Source organism: Heliangelus exortis, chromosome 1 (genome assembly GCF_036169615.1).
Source record: "Heliangelus exortis chromosome 1, bHelExo1.hap1, whole genome shotgun sequence".
Lineage (NCBI taxonomy): Eukaryota > Metazoa > Chordata > Aves > Apodiformes > Trochilidae > Heliangelus > Heliangelus exortis.
Window position 1 is genome coordinate 116,685,760 of NC_092422.1, and position 25,600 is coordinate 116,711,359.

Below are 25,600 nucleotides of genomic sequence, written 5' to 3' on the forward strand. Positions count from 1 at the left end.
GCTTTGAGCCTCTTGCCTCTGCTGTTCTTCCATCACATCAAGAGGTATGCACTTCTAAAAATTTCAGAAAACTACTTTTTGTCAGAAAAGAGGTATCCACAGAGTCCATTCCTGTAATAACCCTCTTCATCTAAGCACATCTATGTTACCTACCTTGACATAAATCATAGGGAGTGTCTGTTTGGCCCGACTATAATGTCTGGCGACTCTGTATACTGTTTCAGGAACATAGTCAAGCACCAAGTTGAGGTACACCTCATCTTTCTGAAAGAGAAGAAAGAAGAAGAAAAAAAAGATCAGCAACAGATTTGAAGCCACCAAACTGTTTTTCTTTTAAGCTTTTTACTCTTGTGCACAAATAATTAAGACAAACTTATGTTTAAGGTCACGTTAATTAATATTGTCTCCAACATAAGGTATTTTCTGATTATAAATGCAGACAAGGATATAATTGTTCTGCCCATTTGATACTTTCACTGGGAGATATTCCAAGGTGACACCCTGCATAGTTGTTTAAAGCAATTTATTAACCCATTATTCCATTGCCTGCCAAAATCCATGAAGTGCAAATTTAGAAGTCTCTAGCTCACTCCTAACAACTACACACCAGTAACAGTTTAAAGCCCCTGCATCTTTCAGAAATGTTAGTTTGATCTTACCAAATTCCTAACTATCAAGGGATTAATAACACATACTACCCATGTTCAGACAGTAAAACAGGGCTAACATTTGCAATCATTTTGTTTACATGCATTTTTATGTCCTACTTATCCCCAACTTAAGTGTACAAACTCATTCATGGCAAAATAGAACAAGACAGAAACACTCAAGTAACTTTTCATGTCTAGGATCAGGTCCATGTGAAGGAAGCACAGAGAAACAACAAAAGTAGCTTTATAATAAGGTACTTTGTTACAGAACACATTAGCAAAGGAAAGAAGGAACAGAGTGGAATTAAGTGACAAAATGCTATAATCACAATGTGCCTAATTGTGGAACTGAGAATTTTCAGCAGTAGAACAGGTCTTAAAAAGACTTCTGATATTTTAATGCAGTCTTTCTGTGCAAATGCTATCAGGACTATGAATACATTTAATGTTGGGGGCTGGATATAATTAACTTTATCGACCTAAAAAAATTATTTTTGAAAGCTAGGTGACTTAAGTAACCTTGCCTGTACTTGCTGTATCAACAGATAGATTTTTCTATAGAGAAAGACAACACAAAGAATTTACATGGGTAGTAACAGTATAGAACTCCCAGGACTCCACTTGGAGTCCCTCGTCAGCAGGGCCACTGCCTGTATATCTTAATACCTGAAAACAAACATCATTTGCCTACAGCAATTCAATAACATTAATGTGACTTAACAGGTCACTTCAAACATGGAGTGTGGTGTCTTACTTTCACAGTGCTCCATTTCCCTCACCTGTCTCTATCCTGTCACAGCAAGGAGCAGCAGTCTCCAGCAAGCAAAGAAATGGTACATGGTAATACAGGAACACACTCTGAGTACACAGTATGCAAAACACTGCTGTGTGTTTTGTGTGTTGTTAAAGACTCAGAACTCAAGATCAGTCTTCACCTTTATTCAGCAACAAAATCCTGTATTTTCAGGACACTTTAATAGCTCGCCAATGCTTCCGAATAGGCCAAGTCATATTGAAAGGCCCTATTGAAAGTCATATTGAAAGACCATAAAAAGATGGTCTTTTTTAATATCATTGCTTAAATGACAATGGTAATAGCACTTCCATTTTAGCAGTTTCCTTTCTACAACAAGAGTTGTTTTTTCCCCAAATCTCACTCCAAGCCAATAAAAATCCATCATCACCTCCTTAGATCAGGTCTTAACTATAAAACAGAGAAAATAAATATCCTATAAAATCATACTTAACTCAGGCCTGGTACAACAATCTGTATTCTGAGAGAAAGAACAGTGTCATGAATATGAATTCTGTTTGATTCTGTGTAGATGCAACATAATGAATATGATTAATGCTTGCCTCCTGGAAAACAGGGAAGTCTTATTGCTAAGAAGTCACTGCACAGCGTACTCTGTTACTGAGGTTGGTTACTTTCACTCAGAGGATTCATGATCCATGTATAAAAAAGATTTATATTAGAGATTGGAGAGAGATGGGGAAAAGAGTAGATATTGAATTAGTGATTTTATTCTCCTTTCATAGTACAAGGAGAGATGTAAACCAATAATACATTAAACCCTGTCTGTGCTCACAACAGTGAGTTTTGAGAATTACAGAACTCTACTGAGTTCTCATACCACCTTTGTTTTATTTTTCTCTCCTCCATTTTCATTGTATGGTCTGTTGGAAATGGGACAAATTCAACGGTATGGCACAACACAGGCACAAAAAGATCCAGGTAGCTGAATCACAGAGGGAGATTTTGCAGCTACCCCACCAATCCTAACGAGTTTTTAAGCTTTCCAGAACTTTAACAAACTACATGGATTTTGCATGGTATTCTTACAATCATTTAGGCTGAAAAAGAACCTTAAGACCACTGAGTCCAACCATAAACCTAACAGTGCCAAGACCATCATTAAACCAAGTCCCTAAGCACAAACACCTAAATCTCTTTTAAATACCTCAAGGAACGGTGACTCAACCACCACCCTGGCCAGCCTGTTCCAGTGCCTGACAACCCTTTTGATATAAAATTTTTTCTAAATGTCTAATCCAAACTTCCCCTGGAACAACTTGAGGCTGTTTCCTCTTGTCCTATCACCAGTTATGTGGGAGTAGAGGCCCACACCCACCTCCCTACAACCTCTTTCCAGGTTGTAGTAAGAAATAAGGGCTTCCCCTCTGCCTCATTTTCTCTGAACTAAACAATCTCAGTTCCCTCAGCCTCCTCCTCGTAAGACTCATTCGTCACTAGCTTTGCTGCCCTTCTTTGGACATGATCTCAAACCTTGTCCTTCCTGTAAGGGGATCCCCAGTATTTGAGCCGTGGCCTCACCAGCTTTGCATACAGGGGGACAATCCCTTTTCCTGGTCCTGCAGGCCACACTATTTCTGATATAAGCCAGGATGCTGTTTGCTTTCTTGGTCACCTGGACACACTGCTGGTTCATATTCAACCAGCTGCCAACCAGCACCCCAAGGTTTCTTTCCTCCAGTCAGCTTCTCAGCCACTCTTCCTGAAGCCTGTAGCACGGCATGGGGTTCTTGTAGCCTAAGTGCAGAACCCAGCATTCTGCCTCGTGGAACCTCATACAATTGCTTCTGTGTAGATATGCATTGCACATTATCACCTAAAAGACGTGAAAACACACTTAACACCTTTCCCCCAACCAACAATCAAGTTTTGATGTACCAGTTGATGTAGCCAGAACGTTAATACACAACTATAAAAGGCAAGGCTTATGGTTTTGGCTATAAAAGTAGCAGCATACTTCACTCCCACCACAAGCAACTGACATTTCAGAAGTGCCCTAAATTACTTCTTTCATGAATTAAAGATGATTTGAGTGCTCTGACCTATATCCTCCTCCTGATGTAACCTGGCACAAATCTGATAAATGCTCAGAATACAGTTTTCAAGCACCATCACCCTCCTCTGTGAGCATGAAGTGGATGAAAATAACATCCAAATTACCTAGATTCCCCTGAACGAGATTCAGTACAAGCTAGAAAGCAGTCATGGCCTGACAAGCTCTGAGGATGATGTAACCTGTTTTGCCTACCTCATGCATTCCTCCGAAAAACATATTTTTCCAGTGACCCAGATGTATTGCAATAGGAAACAGGGTTAGCTCAAAGACCTTGCCAAATGAGAGCAACTGCTTGAGGATCAAGCAGCAGGATCAAGGTTTATCTTTCCATTACAGGAAGCCTTTTTCAAACCTCACCAGGCATTTCCCATGTGACTCTGTTACCATGCTACTGTTCCAAAATTGCTGGGATAGGAACCAATCAAGGTAACCTAACCATCAGGAGCACCTCTACATCAGAAACACCTCTACAGAGAACAGGAAGGTCGAGATGAGACTGGGTCATATAAATGACAGAAAGCAAACACAAGATGTCACTAAATAATTCACTTCTCCTTACAGATCTTGAGATTTAACAGAACATTAGTTTTCCTCAGCAGGTCAAGTGTTTACCATGTTTTCCTGTGTTTGCTGCTAAGGTTATGAAAATGTACTCTTTAAAATGAAAAAGGGGGAAGGCAGGAAGCCACATCCTGAACTACAGGATCAGTGTAATTCATCAGAATTTTGACTTTACCAATGCATCTCATGTATGTGCAATAGCCTCAAATGTTAGAAACTGCTTTTTTGTCACTTGGCAGGTAAAACCCTCAGTTGAAAAACTGTGCTCCAAAACAAGCCACAGCAAAATAACCATAGCCTTGCCATGGAACTACTCTGCAGCTCTCAAGAACCAACGATTCATGCACCATTTCACTTTGGTTGCTAACACTTCTTGTAAGTTGTAATACTACCAATACTTAATAATAGTACCAATATTTAATAATTCTATTATGCCATAATGAGAAGCATGAGAAAGACTAGAACTCAAGAGCCAAAATAATCTAGCAGCTTCATCTTTTTTCTTTGTATCAGAAACTGGAGATAAAACAGGCTGCAAGCAAAACTGCTTTGGCACACAAGCATTATGTATTATGTGGCTGAAAACTGAGTGAAATTGAAAACATTACTCTCGACATACTGAAAACTGCATGAATGTTTCAAACTCCACTTTTAAAACTCTTCTGCCCTCAATCCACAGCAGCAACCTGTTAAAAGTACCATCCAGTTGAGCTTCACTATGACAAATACAAAGCAACATATGATTTCAAGTATTCACTCTTCTGGATTGTCAACTACAAACATTCCTTTTCTGTAATGCTCCCACCTTAGCAAACCTCAAATTTATCGTAGGTGGCTTGTACTGGCTTGCATTGTTTTTTCACATATATAAAATATATGTATGTATACACGCACACACATATATAACATAAATACACATATATATTGCATATATAACACTGCAATGAATATTAGTTGGTTACAATCCTACTATATCTCCTATTTACCACCAACCCAATGACAGATGCCAGTGAAGTCATACATACCAAACACCATACTGAAGGCAAAAGGAAAAAAATCAGAGGGCATATTCTGAGGAATATGTTAGCATTCAGGACTTGGATTTAAGGAAAATTTATCTGAGCATAAATTAACAGAATAAAAAAAGGTTAACAAAGTATTCTGGGTGCTCTTTCTTCTAGGGTAACTAAATCTACTCGTCAGAATTTGGAGAGTATGATGAACATGCTTATTTTGGTTTTTCAGTAAGCATGGTGTGCAGATGGTATTTTGCTTTCATTCTTTTTTGTTGTTGTTGTTGTTTTTTTGTGCGTTTTGTTTTTTGTTTTAATTCCAGGTAATTTTATCAAGCTAGTTTTCAGATGGATTCCAGCTGATCAACTATATGAGCACAACTGAGGGGAGATGAAGAACCAGGAATTTCTCAAACCACCTTTGCATTTGGAGAAATAAATGAGGAACTAGACTTGTAAGAAACTTGCTTTACCTGCATATTCAAGCTAAAAGCACATATATAAACCTAAAATTAAGGAATATGTCTCCAGAATGCACTTATTGAAATTATCCCTAGGAATTAGTAATGGGGCTACACAAGATAAACAAGCCAGTCAGTTTACTCAAGAAGCTCACGTTTTCTTTACTGCATGACAGCACCCCACTGTTGGTATTTCAGTCATAGGTGCTACATACGGAGCTGTTACTGACAGGATGGCAGCTACACAAGGGTTCTGTCAAAAAGCACTGAAGGATACAACTTGGAGTTGGAAAGTAAGAAAACTTATTTCAGCATTTCACATGAATTACGCCTTTTTTCAGAGTGCATTATTTAAACACCTGAGAGTATCAGCATGAAGTAAGATACGCCCTTCACCCTGGCTTAGCCATCTAGATTTAGACAACGTACAGGTTCAAAGTCACAGAATTTTTGCCCTAGATTCAAAAGTTGTTTTGCTTTTTCTTAAAGCAACCACCAGCATGCACTTCACACACCCTTATTGAGCACCATGAGAGACCCACTTTTCTTCTCTTATATCAAAGGCTGAGTAGTACCTTCAAGATACAAAGATGTTGGAACCACTTTCAAAGACAAAGCAAGAACTTGCAGCCTTCCTACTTTTAACAACCAAGTAGCCATGATACACTGAAAAAATTTGAAAATGTAAAAAATGTCGTAGCTGAGCTTATTTCTATGAAGGAATGGTGACATCCAGTGGCCACATGTGCCCGTTTAAACTTGCAGTTTACAACCACATATATTTCAAAACAGAGCTGGGGCTGCCAGAAAAGTAAAGGAATGGTAAGCCTACAGGTATAGCTGCAGTTTCACACAAGTAACCCCAGGAGGGTATTAGCAGCTGAAGGCTCAGCTTCAGAGTTTAGAAAGATACTTTCTAGTAGTACTGCAAATCTTGGGAAAAATATCTCGTTTCCTATTCCCTCACTCACTATTCATGACTGAGTTTGAGAAATTGTCCCAAGTCTTCTGTTCCCATATCTACTTGTAAAAACTCATCACATTGTTCTGTAATGCTCATTACACTACAACAAAACAGTCTGATGTAGGTAGGAGCTGCCAATGGGTCAGATGTGATGGAAGCATAAGGGCAGAATTCAAGCTCACCAATATAATCCAAATTTAAGAACTTTCCCAGGTCTTGTTCTAAGTTGGTTTGCACTGCCTACCCTTGATCCCTGAAGGAGTCTAGCTTCTTAGGTGATGCCTTTCTAAGCCTTTCTCCTTCATTAAAAAAGGGGATTTTCTGTAACAGTTTTTACTGGGTTGTCAAGCATACCTTAACATGAAAACAAAAAAGTCTTTGGAGATCCACTATTTTTGCCTGTACGCTATCTTTGAGACTGAGTGGGGATTTCTGAACTGGGATATATCCATGAAAGAAAACTAAGATAATACATGGTAATGGTTCAAACTATTGCCTCCTCAAGACAAACAATTCAAGCTGCTTTCCCAATTTCTATCTCCATACAGAGAGATGAGAGAAGTGGCTAAAGCTGGTGGAGGAATAACTTGAGGACAGAAGAGTGACTAATCAGATGTACTGGATTGTTCTCTGGTCTAGAAAGAAATTGTGGAGCTTCCCATTTCCACTGCACACATCTACCACATTTAGCCACTGCTGCCTACTCTGCTCTTGCAAAGCCCTACTGCAGGCAGACAAAACTGCTATTTCTACCAACACAACCTACTCAAAACCAGAGACTGCTCATAACTACAACTAAGGAAATTCCCAGCATGTTGTGAGCCCTAAAAGCAGTAACTGATAATCATTATCTGATGACTGGTGCCCTTTTTGAAACGAGCTTGGCAGGCCCCAGGCAAGGACTACAGAGAAACCAACATCACAGAACTCCTCATAATTGGCATTAATTGCTCCTTTGTTGACAGCACTGCAGAACTGCCAAGGATTAAATGGATCATACTGACTAAATTCATCTCCAGTGATGGCTCTTCAGCACATTACTAGGCTGATGCAAAACATCCACACAGGCTCTGTCAATTCAAAACTGGGCTCAAAGCTCTGTCATCTGAACATTTTGTGCAAGGACTTTTTTTTTTTTAAACAAGTTCAATTAAGAAACCAAATTGTTCAACTACAAGTACCCCATTTTAACAGGGAACAGAAAAGATAGTCCTTATGCAAGGAATTATCTCAACACTCCTGCAAGAAAGGGTGGTGATGTTCATGTCTCTTCAAAGGTGGTAAATATATATATACATATATATATATATATATATCTAACAGGGATATAAACCTGGAGAAACACCAACTGTTCAGCAAAGCCCAAACTTGCAACTCAGCCAGTTGCTCCCTTTCTTCCAGATTTCTTCATTGCAGTTTAATACACTGTTGCCAAAGAGCATGTGAGGTAAGAGCACAGCAGCTTGTAGATGCAGCTCAGTATGTGTCTGCTGCACTTTTACTTTAAACCTCAGCATAAGTCTATGGGAGTAAATTTCCATCCTGAGTCTGCACGTACTTTTGGCTGCATGCCCTTACAGCTAAGGCTAAATAAGACTAGAAATCAATTAGAGCATGCAGAAGGGCCAGCTCAGTCTCTAAAAAAGTGTCATCCTACTGCATGTTTGTGATCTCTCCATGCTTCTATATATGCATTGGCTCCTCTGAATTACCAAGCCACCTTAAAAAGGAAAATAAATATATATACATATATATAAACAGAGATGCAATTACTCAAAAACTGCATTTGCTTTACTTTTTTGTGATTTGATGCAGGAACAAATCTCTCCACTGACTTCTCTTCTTTTGGCACAGATTCGGATTGATCAGGCTATTAAACACTCTAAAACATTCATAAAACAAACCCAACGTTTACAAAATCAAAAAAATAGGCATCAGGAACTCATTCCAGGTTTTACACAGCTGAGTAATTTTACTCAGCAGCCACTGATTTAGGAAGTTAGGTTGTGCTATAAAACAACCTATCAGGGAATACTCTGAGCAAAGGTGCCAGAGGGATTCTTCAGTATGCCTATGTCTGCACTTCCCTTAGGACATGGCTCAAAGGGTTCCATCGGAATTAGGCTAAAAAGGACGTGAGCAAGACCTTCTCTCCCTTTGATTCAGTAAAACAGCATTTACATTTAAATACCGTGCTAAATGTTAAGCAGCCCCTGAAATCAAGGAAAAATAGCAAAAATCAAGCCAGAAATGTACACCTTCCTAATACGGTTTGAGCCAACAGGCCAACAAGTTATCTTGTTCAAAACCATATCCTAAGTTAGAAGACCAAAACCATCAAACACTGAAGAGTTGGCTAGCCTCATAATCCTGCCCATTTTCTCTAAGGATTACTTAGAAAGTCCCAAATCACAGAAATACAGCCTGGGAAAGACTTGTATGTACTTCCAACCAAGACAATCTTCAATACGTGTCTCAGCCCATTATTTAGTTGTTCTTCCTTCCCCTCTGTTCATTCCACCAATCCAAATTGTACTTTTTGGACTACTGAAAACCACATTTCAGCTACAAAAGCCAGTGCCCTGGTGTCAGGTATTTAGTATAGCCTCAGATTAGAGAAAAATCAGAATCTACTCTGGCAAATTCATTAAGGAAGAGCCTTTTGAAAGAACTAGCCTGCCAAGCAGGTCTGACAAATGGCTGTTAGCTTTACAAAAAGAAAGAACTGAGGAGGAAATAGTTTATAGAAGTAACCTGAATGCCAAGCTTGTCAAGTGCCATATTAATATATATTAGATGCTCTCTTTGAGCTCTCCTAAACTATAAACCATTAGTCAAACATGATTAATATGGAGTCAGTACTCAAAACAACTTTTATGTATATATATAAGTATAAATATACATGTGTGCATGCACGTATGTGCGTATATATACACACTCCTATGTAGGGTGTATCTATCCAAAAGCAATACTAATTCAAAGATGCTCAGACAAGAGGGAGTCACCCAGTCACAGAAAACAAGGAAGGAGAAATCAGTCCAAGTAATGTTTGATACAAGATTTCCATGCTGCTAATGCTGGACTGCTTTTGGCAAACACAGAAAGGAGGTTTAAGTGAACAGGAGACACAACAAGGAAAGTTCATCACAGGTAAAAAGTAAAGATAAGGAGCTCACAGGCTTCAATCAGTTCCATGCATACCCCCTAGAAAAAGCAAACAGAGTTCCAAATCTCTACAAACTAGAGATAACTTCAGTGCAGCTAAGGAAAAGTCTTACTAACAAGTGTTATTTAGAATTGCTTTTCAATTTGATGGTATTTTCTTTTATTTTCAGTTTTCTAAACAAGAATTAACCACCCTGTTTGGCTATTTCATTAAAGGGATCAGGTGTATAATACTTCTAAAACTTTCCTGTCACTGCTAGGCTTGAGTTAATTAACAGTTCATTGCCATTTATCTTTATTTATGCTAAGTTTGTTATAGACAGCAATTGCAAGCCTCAGTCATCACAATGCTACCACATTTTTTTGCTATACATTCCTTGGAGTTTTACATCACTCTTCCCATTGAACTTGGCTTCAAGAATCACTTTATATAAAGCTCTAGGTACTTAGCATCTTAAATCTGCAGCTGCTCCCTCTATGTCCTTACTGATTACCAGATGGGATGCTACACTTTTCTCCCTTTTTCTCCACTTTCCAAAGAGACAGTTCAATTACGAGTAATATGAAAGAAAAGATGGTTTTACTCCCCAAACTGACAAAAACATGAGAAGAAACCTTTTTCTTTCTTCAAAACACTGACTTGCTACTGACTAGCTTTTTCCCAAAGAGCAGCCAGTCTCACAGAGTTATCTTCACATGCTGCCACCTACATGGAAATAGTTGCAAGCCAATTATATATTATTTTGTACTGAACCACCACATGATTGCTGCTTATGTTCTGCTGGGTGCACCTCTGCCCTAGGGACTGGTTCAAATGTGTCCTATTTTGCAATAAGGTAACAGTGGAAATTTCAAAGGCACAAAACATCAGCAGAAAGAAATGTAAAAGAAAACTTCTCACTGAGGCATTAATATTGGCTGGCCATGAACAGAGACTGCATTTTTAAAAATAAAACTAGAATCACCCATAGGGTGTTGAAATAGTAGAAAATCCAGTCTCAAGCTCAACATCAAGTTTATGATTTCCAAAGAGTTTCACTTCAGTTACCATTATACAAAGGCTCCCAAGACAGTGTTCTGAGAAGTTTTAACACTTCCACTGTTTGCAGGATGTTTCTGAAATCCATTAGATAAGGCAAGAGTCTTGTGCTTGTCTCATGGAACTTTACTTTATAATAACTTTTACTGACATTCCTAAACTCTCGTCAAGTTACAAGCCGGTTAAAAAAAAGCAAGTAAAAACCTGAAACCCAGGTCCTCCATCACAGTATTTCCCTTCTTGTACTCATACTGCTCAATGAACTTCTGTTTGTATGCTAAGTGAGCACAACACAGTTTAAAAACCTACACTGCACTACCAACAAAACAACAATGACCATATAAGAGTGGTAATGCTTGTTATCTCAACAGGCAAGGGGAAGAAAGGAAGGGGAAGGGCTGATCCAAGAAAATAATTAAATCACATTTCTCCTTGGTTGCTCCAAAGTAGTCTTTCAAGCTTTCTATAGGCATGGGCAAGGCACAGGGCCAGGTTCCCTGCCCTGCCTCCCTCCATCCCCAAGCATCTCTCTCCAAGAGTTAACCAGAGAGCTCCTCCAATCACCTCTCTGTGCATTGCACATGACTGTAGCAACCCAACCACCACCAAATTATCCTGGAGCCATCATCTCTTTCTCTAGCTCCAAAGACCATGAAGTGAGTGGGCTGCTTTCCCATTCTGTTGGCCTACTCTGTGGCAACAGCTACTGGAAAGCTATTAACTGCTATCAGTTTTTGTATACAGACCTTTCCATCATGTGGACACGGATGTACATATTGCTAAAGACAACTACAGATGTAATCTGCTTTAGAAAATTAAAAAAACTATAACATTTACAAAAATCATTATTGACAGCTATATATAAAAAAATCAGAGGAAGTTCAGAAGGTCACCTAGTCATTTCTCTACCTCACAGCTTAGATGTCCTCAAGTGGGAGAAAAAAAAGTTTTGTTTTGTTTTATCTTGTGGTTGACCCTTGTTTAAGCATGAGGTTGGACCAAATCCTATCTTGAGGTCCTGAATTTCATCATCTTACTCATTTCACCCTGGATTCTCCTGGGATTCCTAAAATGCTGATACATACACAGATACTTGTAACCCCTTTTTTAAAGACCCAAGATCTTTTATACTTTGACTAAAAAAACCATAAATGGAAGTATCTGCTTCTTGAGATTTATTGAATCGAACTATTTGCTCCTTCTTCTGAAGCATAAGCATTCTGACAAACGCTACAATAATGTGACCATATATTATTCTTTCATTTGGGCTTTGAAACTCATCTTCTGTTTGGAACAGGTGCACAAGGAAGGGGGACAGAAGCATCCAGAGACTGGGAAAAGTTGTTTAATGTTGAATTCTAGAGAACATACCTGCACAAATGGAAAGGTAGTGCTAGAACATGCCAATGAATCCCATCTGTGCTAAATTAAAAGTGGTCGTGTGATTCCAAGTCTGTTCCACCATTGTGCTACACTAATAAGCACAACCCCTCATGGATCACACACACTTCAACACTGAAGAAGATAAACTTCAACATGATACGTTGGGCACCACTGTAGCATTTTCTCTATGCTATTACATCTACTATCTTCAGATTCCTGTCTCTAGAAATTCAAACAATTTAATTATACCCCAGATGGTTACCAGGAACATTGTCCTGTTTTTCATTCTTACCTTCTCTCCACTAGAGTAGAAGAAATAACGCAATCGAACAATGTTACAATGATCCAACTTTCTCATAATCTGGAGCTCTCGGTTCTGAAACAAGAGAAAAGGAAGCAATTAAAAACTTTTTTTTCCACAAATTTAGAGTAATGAGCACCTTAATATACAGACGCAGGAGCTAGTAAAACAATGGGGACAAGAAAAACTAAAGTTGGAAAGATGCAAAAGCTTTGGCATGTTTATTAATCTTTCTTGCAACTACTTTGTTGCGGAGAATATCAACATCTCTGAGCACATTTCCCCTCTAAATAAAGATCCACAAATCCATCATGAAATGCAAGAATCACCAATTTACATTACCAAAGTTTCTGTAATAAAGGGCAAGAAGCCACTAACTTTCCAGTGGTATTTTCTGATCTTACAATAATACAATATAACAGCCAAAATGTTTGATAGTCTATCCCTTTTGAATACTGTAAAAATAACAATGTAAAAGAAAACATAAGAGTTCCATCTACATACCTGCCCTACACCACACTGCTAAAGAGGTTTGTGCTGAAAGATCATTTCCCTTACCATTTTCCTTGCAATAGCAATAAAAAGCACCTGAAATTTCTCCTATGGTCACATTTACACATCACTGTTTTTCCTTTCTCAATTACTATGCAATCTACAGCTTCAAAACCAGAAGGGACTCAAATTTTCAGCTGGGTTGCTAATCATGCAGCCTAACTAGCTAGGACCAATCCACAAGAATAATATACTGGTCCTACTAGCACCATTAACTCTGGCCAATTTCAGGAATATTTGGAAAGAAAATTCTTTAACTAGCCATGCATTTTCATACTTAAGTGAACACAGCTAAAACCTACTAAGTATAGTGCTGCTGTGGAAATAAGGATTTCATATTCCATGTATCAGGGGCTCACATACAACGCCTATCATTGCAAGGAAAGTTGAAGGAACTCTACAAGAACCACTCGGAGCTTTCTAATATGAACATGCCTGCCTACAAACTCCATTTTAATTCCTCTAAGCCATGTAGCCTTAAAAAAAGAGGCATCAGAGAGGATGCAGTATCATTAATCCTATCATCCCTGCCACTCGCTGACTGAAAAAAAATACTTCAGTATTACTCAGCTCTTTACAAACACGAGTGACATCTCACACAATTATCAGTTGGCAATTATCCACCTAGTAGTTCAGGAGAAAGCAAGTCATTCCCTGAGCCTGCCTGGCTTCTCAACAGATTAAAGTGTAAGTCTGTTAGGTACACACTGAGATTGGCCTATTATATCCTAAAGGATAAAGAGACAAAATAAAAGAAAGTATGGAGAAACCTCTGAAGATTTCACCTATCTCCTGAAATTCCACAGAGTGAATCTGCAGAAGAGGAACACGGGCTTCATTACATGAACTTGTCAATACACCTCAGATCTCTCAGAGAAAAGCCTTCTCCTGGTAGGAACAGGAGCTCAAATTCTTTCCACTTACTCATTCTTTATTAAATGCTACCAAAAGTAAATCAATTTTGTGAGTTGTAGCTGAGGTTCCTGTGATGCATGCACAGTTCAGATTTCAGACCAACAGAAAGACCTCATCCCATGTGTTTTCCAAACCACATGCCAGAGCCGGCTCAGTGGTGTCTCCCTGAACCTTACAATATGGTGCAGGTGAAGCAGAGATGGCTCAAGGTCTCATCAGTCACTGAAATACCAATTATGGTAAGAGATTAATTTCTCCGGTTGGCTTTTACAGTACTTAGTGGTGCTGCTACACAACTGAACCTAGCACTCCAAGTTCCAGCACCTCACCCAAATTCCACCAGCAGCTCATAACACAATATAAACCAAGTAATTTCCTTCTCCCTTTCTCCCACTGGCTGTGAGATGGGAATAATACCTTTTGTCTCAAGAAAGAGACAGGAATGCACTAAGGAAGAGCATGCAGATATTATTTTGGCAGGATTTCTACTACCTCCTTAAAATACACATACTTTAAGACAGGCTACAGCTTCATGTTCTTTAGTTAGTATGTATACGCCGATCTGATACACCGGGGAAAAAATAAATCAGCAGAAGTTATCCTAACACTAGACTGAAGTTATATTTATAGTCTGGTATCTCATCCTAGCACAAGGACAGTCTGTGCCCACTTTGATGCCTTCCATTCTGAACCATCATCGCCTTTGGCTCTTATCCTGGCCATCTGCTGCAGCTGCACAAACGTGCTTCAAGATGTGCTAGTATCAGGCATAACTCATAAACTGGTTACACAGTAACCTATATCTCCCATCCTTGTGACTAGACAGAGGGAAACAAATTTATGCTGTCATCTTAGTCAAACAGTCACCTCAGCCATCTTAAACCCAAGCTGACTTCTAATCACCACTCCCTGGTGGAGTTAAAACTGGAAATACTTGAACAGTTGCAAAGCTCAAATTGGATGTGGCAGGGGAACAGCTCCTCATGTTCATGTAACAGACTGATGCTTTAAAGAAATCTTTTTTTTTTCCCAGATGAATACTTCAAGCAGTCTCACTTTACCATGTATTTTCCCTGTATACATCTTAAAAAGTGAAAAGGCTGTTATTTATTTAACGTGGGTTATTAATTACCAGTGCACAAATGCAGTGAGTGGGGTGGGGGGAATAAATCAGATTTTAAGCAGAGAATATTTAGTGAAGAGTGATAGATCTCCTACACTGAGTAAAAGGAAGAAAATGCATGTCTAAACATAATGCAAACTAAAACCATTTCAAAACATGCTGATGAGAAAGGTTGACAGCGCACAATCAAAATACAGCGTGGATGAAAACAAAGCTTGTGCTTATCCTTAATTCATCATCTTTGTCTTCCAAGAGAGATGGATCTGAAAGACTCAAAGGAGAAGTTATTCTTCTTTCCCATTCTCCAATCCATTCACATAAAGAGAAGGGTTTCATTTCCCTATTGAGAGTACCAGCTCAGAAGAAAGCAATACCCTTCAGCACCAGACTTTCCATCTGAATGGACCCAGCAAACTGCTGTTCACACACAAGCACACATTCCTTTGAGAAGCAGCAAACCAATGGGACTACGAACAGATTACTCAGCAAATTTCTGGTGCAGTTTCATCTATTTTTTTTTTTCTAGAAGCCAAGGAGCTGCTTACTCACAACACCAGAAGACTGCTTTGCAGCCAGTGCATTTGAACGCTTCACCAACTACTGAAGCAAACCCAGGAAAACAAAACCCCCTGTTTGTCTCTACTGAAGACAACTTTCCTGGCCCAGACAGAATGTATCTGTTCATTACATTGACGATATCTGGTTGTTCATCAAGGTTAAAGATTTGGTTAAAGACTGCCAAGAAAGCATCAGATTTCTAACTTCAAAACATAGTAGCAAAAAAGCTCATGCATGAAGATTCATGCTTTCTCTCCAAAGTTACAAGCCAAATTTCTCATAACTGTGCTAATGCTACAGTTGATATAAAACCATCAAAGCAAGACCATTTCTGCGTCACTTCTGTAATTTCTATTACAGACCAGGAAACCATCACCCCCCACCTCCTCCTTCCTTTCCCCAAGTCCAGAGATTTCTAGATCTTTGCCATTTTGCCTGTCTCCCCTAACCTGGATCTTAGCCTTTACCCTGTCCCCCCCTCCTTCTTTACCATCCTTTTTTCCCATCCCCAACCCCCAACCCTTTTACAAACGGACTTGCAACTTCCTGAACTGGACCAGAGCAAACGAAGGTGGAAGGTCCTGTACAGCTCATGTCAGTATGACATTAAAAATATATACCAGCGAAGCCTAGAAGAATCACGTGGATCCAGTTCAGAAGATAATTCTTTAGAGCTTCCTTAGCTAAGGGGTATGCTGCATTTTGCTCTTTATTTTCCCTGCCAGAATGCATATTTAAAGTCTCAGTAAGGTTCTCTGAGGATTATGTTCAAAGCAGGTGAAATGGGAGAAATTAGAAATTTGCATTTTTGCCTTTTGTTGCACCAAGGGCACAATGTGCTTCTTGTGAATGGATAAGACTGCGTACATCTTGTCCTTTTAAGAGAAGATACCTTTTTGATGGAAAGGCAGGGGTAAGCTACCAATCTCTTGCAACTAGCAAGTTCAGCAACAGTCTTCTTGCTTAAAGCAAGCAAGGCCAGCAGTTGAAATTTCTCATTTTTACACTTTTTGAACTAATTTTTACTCTTCTCAAAGACCTCTTCAAATGCTGAAGCTCATCGTTTCACATTCTTCTATCAGCAAATGGAGGGTAATTGTCACATGAACTCTGACATTATAGATGGATAGAAGCAGTACAGGTAGATCCAAATTTTGTGGTACACACAATCCTCTTCCTCTTGCACGTGTCAGATTAAGATTCCTCCTCTCTCCTGATTCCATTATAATCTTCTCTACTCAAGAATAAGAAATGTGGTAGAATAAAGGTTTTCCCACATTGCAGATCTGGAGCAGGGAGCTATGGGCAGAGTTGGGGAAGAAACTAATTTTCAGTGGAAGGCATGAAGGTAGTGATGAAGCAGCAGAGCTCATTTGGTTTTGTTCCCCTCTCTGCTTCCTTCCACTTGAGCAGCCTGGACAACTAGTCACCTCCAATCACCTTCAGCAACAGGATTGCTGAGCCTGCACAGGAAACAGGCAGCAGGCTCAGGCTGAGACCTTGAAAGATTTAAAGCATTTTTATACAGCAGAAAGAAGACTATCTTCTCCAACAACAATAAAAAGGCTGGACTCCCAAGCACAGGGCAGCAGGCATACTCTGACAGAGGTCTTTCAGTGTGATCCTAACCAGCTCGGCTCCATGCCTTGCAGAGCTCTGCAGGGCATGCAAGTCATACCTCCTATGCTCAGCTTTGTAAAATGTACCAAGACAAAACGCTCCACCAGGACCACAGGGGAAGCCACCATGCTCACTATAAGCTGGCTGGGGTACAGAACTAGCATCTGACAGGTCACCAAGGGGCAGTGAGCTCACTAAATTCAGCATATTTTCATTAATATCATAACTGAAGCCCCAATCCTAGTAGGTCTGATTTATCTTAAGCTTAGTGGTATGGATTGCAAAATAAAAGCTCTACCACATCTTTTCTAAAAATTCTTAAAGCTGCCTGACCCATTCTTCCAATGGTGGATTTTAACCACCTTCCAATCACAAGGGTACTTTTAACACTGTCTTGCTGTCAGCAGAACTATTACAGAAATTATTCTATGGTATACAGAATTGACTGTCTTTCACAGATATATGATAATTTAGTCATTTTACAGAACAAAGGCTAATTCCTAAGTTCTTCTGTATTTGCCCCAAGCTATCACTGATATGAATCAGTACTTGGAGGAAAAAGAAATACAAAAGATGCCTGGGCTGGGAATCTGCCCATGCCAGTCATCAAAAGCTAGGCACCCATGAAAAGTCCATTTTGTAGGCAAGCAATTTCAAGTAGAGATAAATGTCAACAGGGATCACAGTTCTCCTCATTTACATTTGAGACACAGATTAAAACAAAGACCCAGTCTCTTTTCCCTGCCAGTCACTGCAGATTTCCAAGACCAGCAGATGTAAGCTGGGGTTGTCTCCATTTTTTAACACACCTGTTAGTCTCAAACTCAATCAATCACAATCTTTAATCCAGAAATACAAGACAATACTAAAAAACAAATACTGTTCATTAAATATCTGTATCTACGACATACCAAGAGCTATAATGCCACAAAAATCATGACTCGGTTAGTGCTGGTCCATCAACAACTGGTAAAAACCTGCAGTCCAACAGGTCTAACACAGAGGTCAGAAAGTCCACATATCACGATCCTGTTCCAACCTCTACCACTGTGTAACACATTCATGTGCATAAAAGTAGGCTTAAGTTAGCATTTGTAAAAACACTGACTTCTTGTAAAAGCACTTTGCATATATAAAATAGCTGTTTTAAATACTCCTAAACACTCCTGCCACTGATAGGAATCCCAGGCTTCATAGAAGGGAAAACCCAAATGCTAAGTGCCTATACAACATGTGAACAATAAGTTCACATGCACTGTGCCATGCAAGTGGGATGAGAGGAGGCAGCTGGCAGGGGCTCCAAGATCCAGAATGCTTGTGTGTGCACTTCTGTGTGACCTGGTGAATTGCAGTTCCATCGTGCTCTGTTTTACTACAAAACTAAAAGGAATGCAAAGGCCCTAAACCCCGTGACATTTCAGTACCAAGTTCCACAATGCTGCCAAACTTGCCGCTCTTTGTCCTGGGTAAAAATCTCATAATTAAGATCCTGAAGCAACAAACGATGGAGTCACATAGCAGGGTTACACTGGAAAATGCTTCTGGAAAGCTGGCTTAAGAACACCCAGAAAGAGTCAGAGGTGCAAAATGCATGCATCAGCTGTATTCTAGCAAAAATTTATTACTGAGCACAGTGACCTTCAGTCCTGGCATAGATACAGATAAGGACAAAAAGCATCGGGTCTGAGCACAGCAGCAGGCAGGACCTGGCTCAAGGGGCTGGTGCACACAGTGTGCTGGGCTGGAGCCTGGGCCAGGCCAGGGCAAGTCAAAGGCACAGGGGTCACGCAAGGGTAGGCAGGGCCACTACTGCACACCCAACCTGCAAACCCCTCATTTACTACAGATCGACTGAAATTACAGAGCTGACAGGGGCAGCAAGAGGTAAAAAACCTGCTTGAAATTGAAGATCTAGAATAATGAGCGAGGCAAAAAGTCACGCAGCCACCACAAATATGGGCTGGACTTAACCTCTTAAGAACAAGATTAATTTGAAGCCCAAACAGAATCGCAGAGTGTTTGGGGTTGGAAGGGACCTTGAAAGATCACTGAGTCCAACCCCCCTGCCAGAGCAGGATCACCTAAAGTAGGTCACACAGGAATGCAACCCAGGAGGTTTTGAATATCCCCAGAGGAGACTCCACATTCTCCATGGGCAGCCTGCTCCAGTGCTCTGTCACTCTCACAGTGAAAAAGCTTTGTCTTATATTTATGCAGAACCTCCTATGGTCCATCTTGCCCCTTGTCCTATCACTGGAAATCACTGAGAAGAGCCTGACTGAATCAGTAATGAGTGAGCTGACAGAAAGGCATATTGGATGAAAATGAGATGCCAACACACACCTTATCTCCATTTTGTTAATTCTTTTTATTGTATTACTGCTTCCAGCAAACTCAGGTATTGCATTGCATCCCTTCTTGTGAATGGACCACATGACTTGAATTACCCAACTCTTCCCCTATACACTCAGCAATGGCAAGTGAAATGTTATGTCATCTCCAGACTGCTCTTGACAATGCAGGACAGTCCCTAGGAAGAAAACTTGAGTTTCATACAGCTATTACACACGATTTCCTATAACTGGAGACAGAAATTACTTGTTTGTGTTCTTAAGGGAACAGGCAACAATCCTTAATCTCTGGGGAGAATAGAACAAAATTCTGACTCTTTCATTTCCTTCCCATATCTCAGCAGTTAATTGAAGGGTGGAAGTCAAATTCTTTGTTAGCTGGTCGCTGCCTATTTGAATGGAAGCAGAGTTTAAGAGCCTCTCAGAGACTTAATACCATCTGTAAATTACTGCCAGCTCAAGAAACTCAAGACTAAACTTGGAACACAAATTGATTTCCAGCATCACATCACTTCTAGACAACCTGAAATCCACTTAATCATTTTTAAGTGGTTGTTCCAAGTATTATGACCTGAAGAGCAGTTCAGTTCTGCACTTCAGTTCTACAGCAACTACTGTGCTCTGCCAGCTGCAAGTCCAAATGCAGTAGGAAATGCAGTGCAACCAAGATAAGTTAGAAAAACAGAACTAAGTCTGAAACTCAGAGAGATGGCTCAGGTCCATTATAACACTGAAATAAAGTGCAGGAAAGAGAATAATTGAAAGGAAAAGCATTTTCTGAAAGGCAGCCTATGCTTTCAGATATAATAGCTTTTCTTTTTCAGAGACATAACAGAGGATCTCTGCTGGAAAACTCTTAAAAGTAAAAATTTCCTTTCAAAGAAACAGCATACAGATTTTTCCTCATGTTTTGATTTTTACCTCTACAACTACTAGAAGAAATACCTACAACATCAGTCCTCAGTGCATCTGCAACATCCATAGAAACTTACACCTGCAATCACAACCAGAACAGGTTGCAATTAATCTATTAATCAATTAAATTTCAATCTCCCACAGGCATAAGACATTTGCTGTGTTGCTAATCACTGTATTATTAAACATTAATGAAATGCTTTATTACTCTTGGCCCTCTCTTCTTACATATGAGGCAGCAGATGTTTCATGCAGACAGATTCCAAAGGACCTGCAACACAAACATAATTTCTCCTTACCTGCCAAAAAAAATTATGTATTTATTTAGGGAACGGTACATGCTGCCACCAATGTTTATTTTTCCTTTGTCTCAGGACTATTACTACATGACATGAAGGCATCTGACCTAGAAGTCATTAGGGGCTTTAACTTCAATCCAAATGGAAGTTTACGACTCTCTAAGATGTTAGAGGAAATATCCAAATTAAAAGCACAAAAGAGGGAGATGATAAATGAATACTGAGCAGGGTGCCAAGGGGGCAAGTGGAATTAGCTGCCTGCAGATTATTATTTGTCAAGCAGAATTATATCTTCCACAAGTATGAGTCTTAATAATGAGCTCCCTGATGACCAAGTTTTTAAAAGGTTAAGCATTCCCCGCTGAATTCAGAGAGTGGGCTGCCCCTCCTCTGGGGGCAGGGAAATGGGAGAGGAAATTGGTTCAACAGGAAGGGATAAAAGTTAAAACAGGGACTTAAACTCCCTACCTTATGTGCATATTTAATAAGCCCTTCTCCCCAAATTCGTGGAAGGTTCCCCACCCCTTGGTTTGGTAAGCTTGTCATGAGCAAATATCAGCACTTATGAGTTGCTACTGTAATTTAAAACCACGTGTGAATATCTGAAATAACACTCTACCGATTTTCAGACAACAGTCTCATATATGTAAGAAAGTTTCTGCACTTGTCCTCCATAATTTTTTAGATAAGAAACAATTCAAGCTTCCCTAAATACATTTCTTCGAATTAAAAAGCAGCAGCACATTCTTCCAGTACCTGCAAAATAATCTCAGCAGTTGATCCCTGCTAGATGCAAGAAATCTACCCCACACTTAAAGGGAAAGACAGCTATGTAAAAGTACAAATCCACTTTAATCTACTAGGAGAGTCAGTGTTTGAGTTTGAGAAGACAGGTTATCAGAATATTTTTTTCCTTAAGTCACCACTAGTGCTTTTCAAACACTGTCTCATTTTTCAAGAAATCGTTTCCCTAGGCTCAAAGGTGGGACAGCACATGAATAAAAAGATTAAGAAACTTTCACATTCGCTTCTCATCTAAATTTTCCAAAAAGAAAGGGTACAGAGCACTAGAGTAAGTTTTAGTAAGTATTTGCATAGCAAAGCATGTTTTCAATAACAATTTTTATAAGCCAATACACATCACTATGTGTATTGTGTACTATGTGTACTATATAGTAATAGCAATTCCCAAAAGCAAGGAGCAGAAATAGTTTCGTACGTCAGGTGAGCACCATGAATCATAAGTGGCACATGTTAACCACATTTCAAATGGATGCACTGCTACCTCCTGGGTTTCCAAGCCCAAGAGGTTCTGAAGGGGCGGGTCCAGCCGGACCAGCACAGGGTAGGGGCAAGCTAACCCTTGTGAAGCTCAGCTCTTCTTCACCCAGTATCTGCAAAGATCTAGGACAGCTATTGATTCGGTTGCTCCTTTTTCCATCTGGGATGAGATGACTCTTAATTTAAGCCTACCCCGGGGTAAGTGTCACAACCAATGTCTTAGGAATATGTTGCAATGAGAGCCTCCAGGCCCTGATTCAGGAGCAGCAGCAGCAGCATGAACTTGCAGAGCAGAAGTAGCCTTCCACACCCAGCTGCCCACCCCACCCTGTACACCTGGGTAGCTCACCAGATACCACCTGAATCACCAGCTTGCCACCCAAAGCACAGAGATTACCACAAATGGAGTTCAACACATACAATAGCTTGCAAACTGTGTTGGTTCAAGGACTGATCCACTGCTGCTTAGAAGTTTTTGCTGCAGGGACAGCTGGTGTGATAAGCCATCTCATCCACAACCAACTGCAACTCCTGTCTCTCCAGCTTTCCAGAAGCCACTCGCTGGCCTCACTGTCAGGTATCTGGCCATAACTGATGCTAGACACAGACCTCATGCTAGACTAGATTTTCAGAAAAGGAAAACAAAAAGCTGAAGTTATAGATGGGAACTTGGGTAGTAGTGACACTGCCACTGAAAGTGGGAGTTTCAGTAGCATCCTTGCTTCCACCTTGCTTCCAGAAAAAAACAAGAAGTTGCATGAAACACTGTAGCAAGCAAACAGAAGGAGAACTGGTGTCACAGTTTAGAAGATCAGGATAAAAAAACCAGAACATAATTGCTCTCTATTACCTCCCCCCCTCCACCCTCCCAAAGGAAGCTAAGGGTAGAAAGACGAGAGACTTAAAAGCTGGAAATTAAAACTGAAATAGGTTTACTAGAACAGGGGAAAGGCAGTAACAGATGGAATAAGTAACAAATATACAAGTATTTATACAAATATATATCCAACCTGATCTCGATGCTGGCAGTGATAGGTGCCTGAGGGCCCCTTGCAGAAGGGCTGACTTGGAAGCAGGGTCCATGGCTTTTCCCAGCACCTGATGGATGGGGATTCTGAAGAGCAGGTGGGGAGATGGTGGTAAAAGAGCTCAAGGGAACAGCAGCACTGCCAGGAGTGGGCAAAAGAGTTCGGGGCTTCTGCTCTGCCTGACTTTATTATAAAGTATGGGCAGGAATTAGAAGGGAACATTGACCCATTGTGTTCTGCCCCTCGCAGATCCCTCAGGGTCCTATGATCCCCTGCTTCACTTCCTTGTACTCAAACTTTAGTTCCTCCACTCAAACTGTGACAACTGATGAAAACAAGGAACTGAGGGAGCGAAGACAACTTGGTCATACCTATGATCTTGGCACTACATCATCCAATAGTTAAACAGCAGCCATCACCAGATGTTTCCAAGGAAGGCTCAAAAAAGATCAGTTCCTAGTTATTTGGGACCCTAAAACCCAAAGACATAAGAGTAACCTCTCTTACGGAACCTGTAAGCAACTTTAAAAAATGCATTTTTAAAACATAAGACTCAAGGACTATGTGTATGATTCAATCACATAAATTTTATGACAAACTACCATGTCACCTGCAACCTTTTCAATGGACACTCTTTTGTGTTTAACCTACAGTACTAGAGAAAATTCTCATAAGGCAACTTCATTAAAATAGCTACAATTACTAGTAGGGAAAGTTGCAAAAGCTTTCACTGACCTTGTCATATACTTTCCACTACAAAAATCTTGTTTTCCATAGGTTAATGATGTCTACCACTGCACACATCATCCAGAACAGACTTGTTGTGGGGATGAACTGGAGTTCAGTAATAAAAGCAAATTTTGTTTTAGTACCTTTTACTCATTTATTACAAAAGGGAAAAGCTTTGAGATGGTTAGGGTGAGAAATGGTAGTAATGGTAAAAACTTCTCTCAGTCATAATGCTTTCCAATGCTTTATTGTTAAAAACAGACTCAAACCTACCAATAGTACATAGAGTAATCTACATGAATGCATTTATCCAGGGAGCTTTTACATCTGTTTTACTCTGCCTGGCTCAGTATCATGAAGAATAGAGTGATGAAACATACATGAGAGCAATCAAATAGGACCACTGATGTTCACACCTATCAAAAAGCCAAAATTGTCCTCTTTTGCCATGTGTCCACTACACAAACAGATGAGGGGAAAAAAACCCAATGCCTGCACTTCAGAAATCATACCAGGAGACAGAATGTGAGGTAGCTGAGACAAGGCACCTGTCTCAGTTGCAAGGTATCTTGCAAACACCACTGGCAGTGAGATGTGATAGACTTGTCCAGCGAAGTGAATAGTCCCCCATGTGCTTGCCTGTTCCTTGCCAATTGCCCCACTTCTCCCTGAACATGAAAATTTATTTGCACTAAATCCAAACTGGGCACAACAAGATAGAAGACACACAGTTTCAGCGAGATGGAATACGGTGGAAAGTATTTCTGCTCTGTGTTCAAAAAGCTACATATATTCAGAGGTATAAGGAACATGGAAACTGGGGATATCGAGCTGCCAAACAAGCTTAGGCCCATTTTGTTGGAGTATTACAGCCTTATTCCACAGCCAGAGATGATTGAGCAGGATTGCTGCACAGGCAGGCAAACCCAGTTGGTCAAAGCAGATGTGAATCAAGATGGTTTCCAGGCTGTTTCTGAGAAGACGAAATTTTTCTTGTGTTAAAAAAAAAAAAAAAAAAAGCTTAAAAAAAAAAGTTGAATTCAGGTGCTCTACTACCCATTTCCATATGGAATGCGTTCTGTTTTTTCTTCACATTGAAAAAAACTACAGAATTGATCTCCCATTACAGAATATCCCTTTAAGGTTTGGTTTTATTACATTTCATGGACTACTTATAATTGTGTATTTTAGAAGTGAGGAAGCAAAATACTAGATCTCTTATCCAAGTAAGCAATAATTTAATCCACTTTTAAGCTGCAGTTGCTAAAATGTGGTGTTCAAGAAAGAACAGGCTATATCGGAGCCCGTAGTCATCAGCAGAGAGACTAAGCAGCAGCTTCACCTCTTGTACAATCCAGAGTTAGTCTCTGTAGATCAACAGTCAGAGGAGCAAGGTTTGGAATACTGCTCTCTGCTGCCAGAGCAGGTACAGATTTTAGCAGTCAAGTTCTCAGAATAGCCCCCGCTAACAGGAGCATTAAGCAGCAACATACTCACTGAAAATCCAAAGAAATACTATCAGCTGCCTCCTTTTTCCACGGAACTGTGCCTTCTGAGGTGAACTGATTTCCTTGCCCAAACCACATCGTCCCCCCCAATGGTGAGCAATGCTCTTCCACATTTTGTTGAAATCAAGCTCTTTGCAAAATAACAGAGTTACATTCCTCTGAAGACATGGTACTGCCTGTTTATGCAGGCAACACACTATCACTCCCTATACATTCTAGTGTTTACTGCATACAAAGTCAGATTAAAACATAGCCACTGTACCTTGAGTTATATTTACATTCAGGAAAAATTTCCTTCAAATAAATTTTAAAGG

The 25,600-nt window shown here is 39.9% G+C and overlaps 1 protein-coding gene across 3 annotated transcripts in view; it reads right to left on the minus strand.

Moving 5' to 3' along the window:
* GSK3B (glycogen synthase kinase 3 beta) overlaps positions 1–25,600 on the minus strand; it is a 146,019-nt gene that overhangs the window by 50,116 nt on the left and 70,303 nt on the right. For all 3 annotated transcript variants that reach the window (XM_071760541.1, XM_071760533.1, XM_071760545.1), the window contains exons 3-4: positions 12,399–12,482; positions 154–264 (exon numbers count right to left, since the gene is read on the minus strand). In XM_071760541.1, coding sequence (XP_071616642.1) covers positions 154–264; positions 12,399–12,482 — 195 coding nt within the window. The remainder of the gene's footprint in view (positions 1–153; positions 265–12,398; positions 12,483–25,600) is intronic.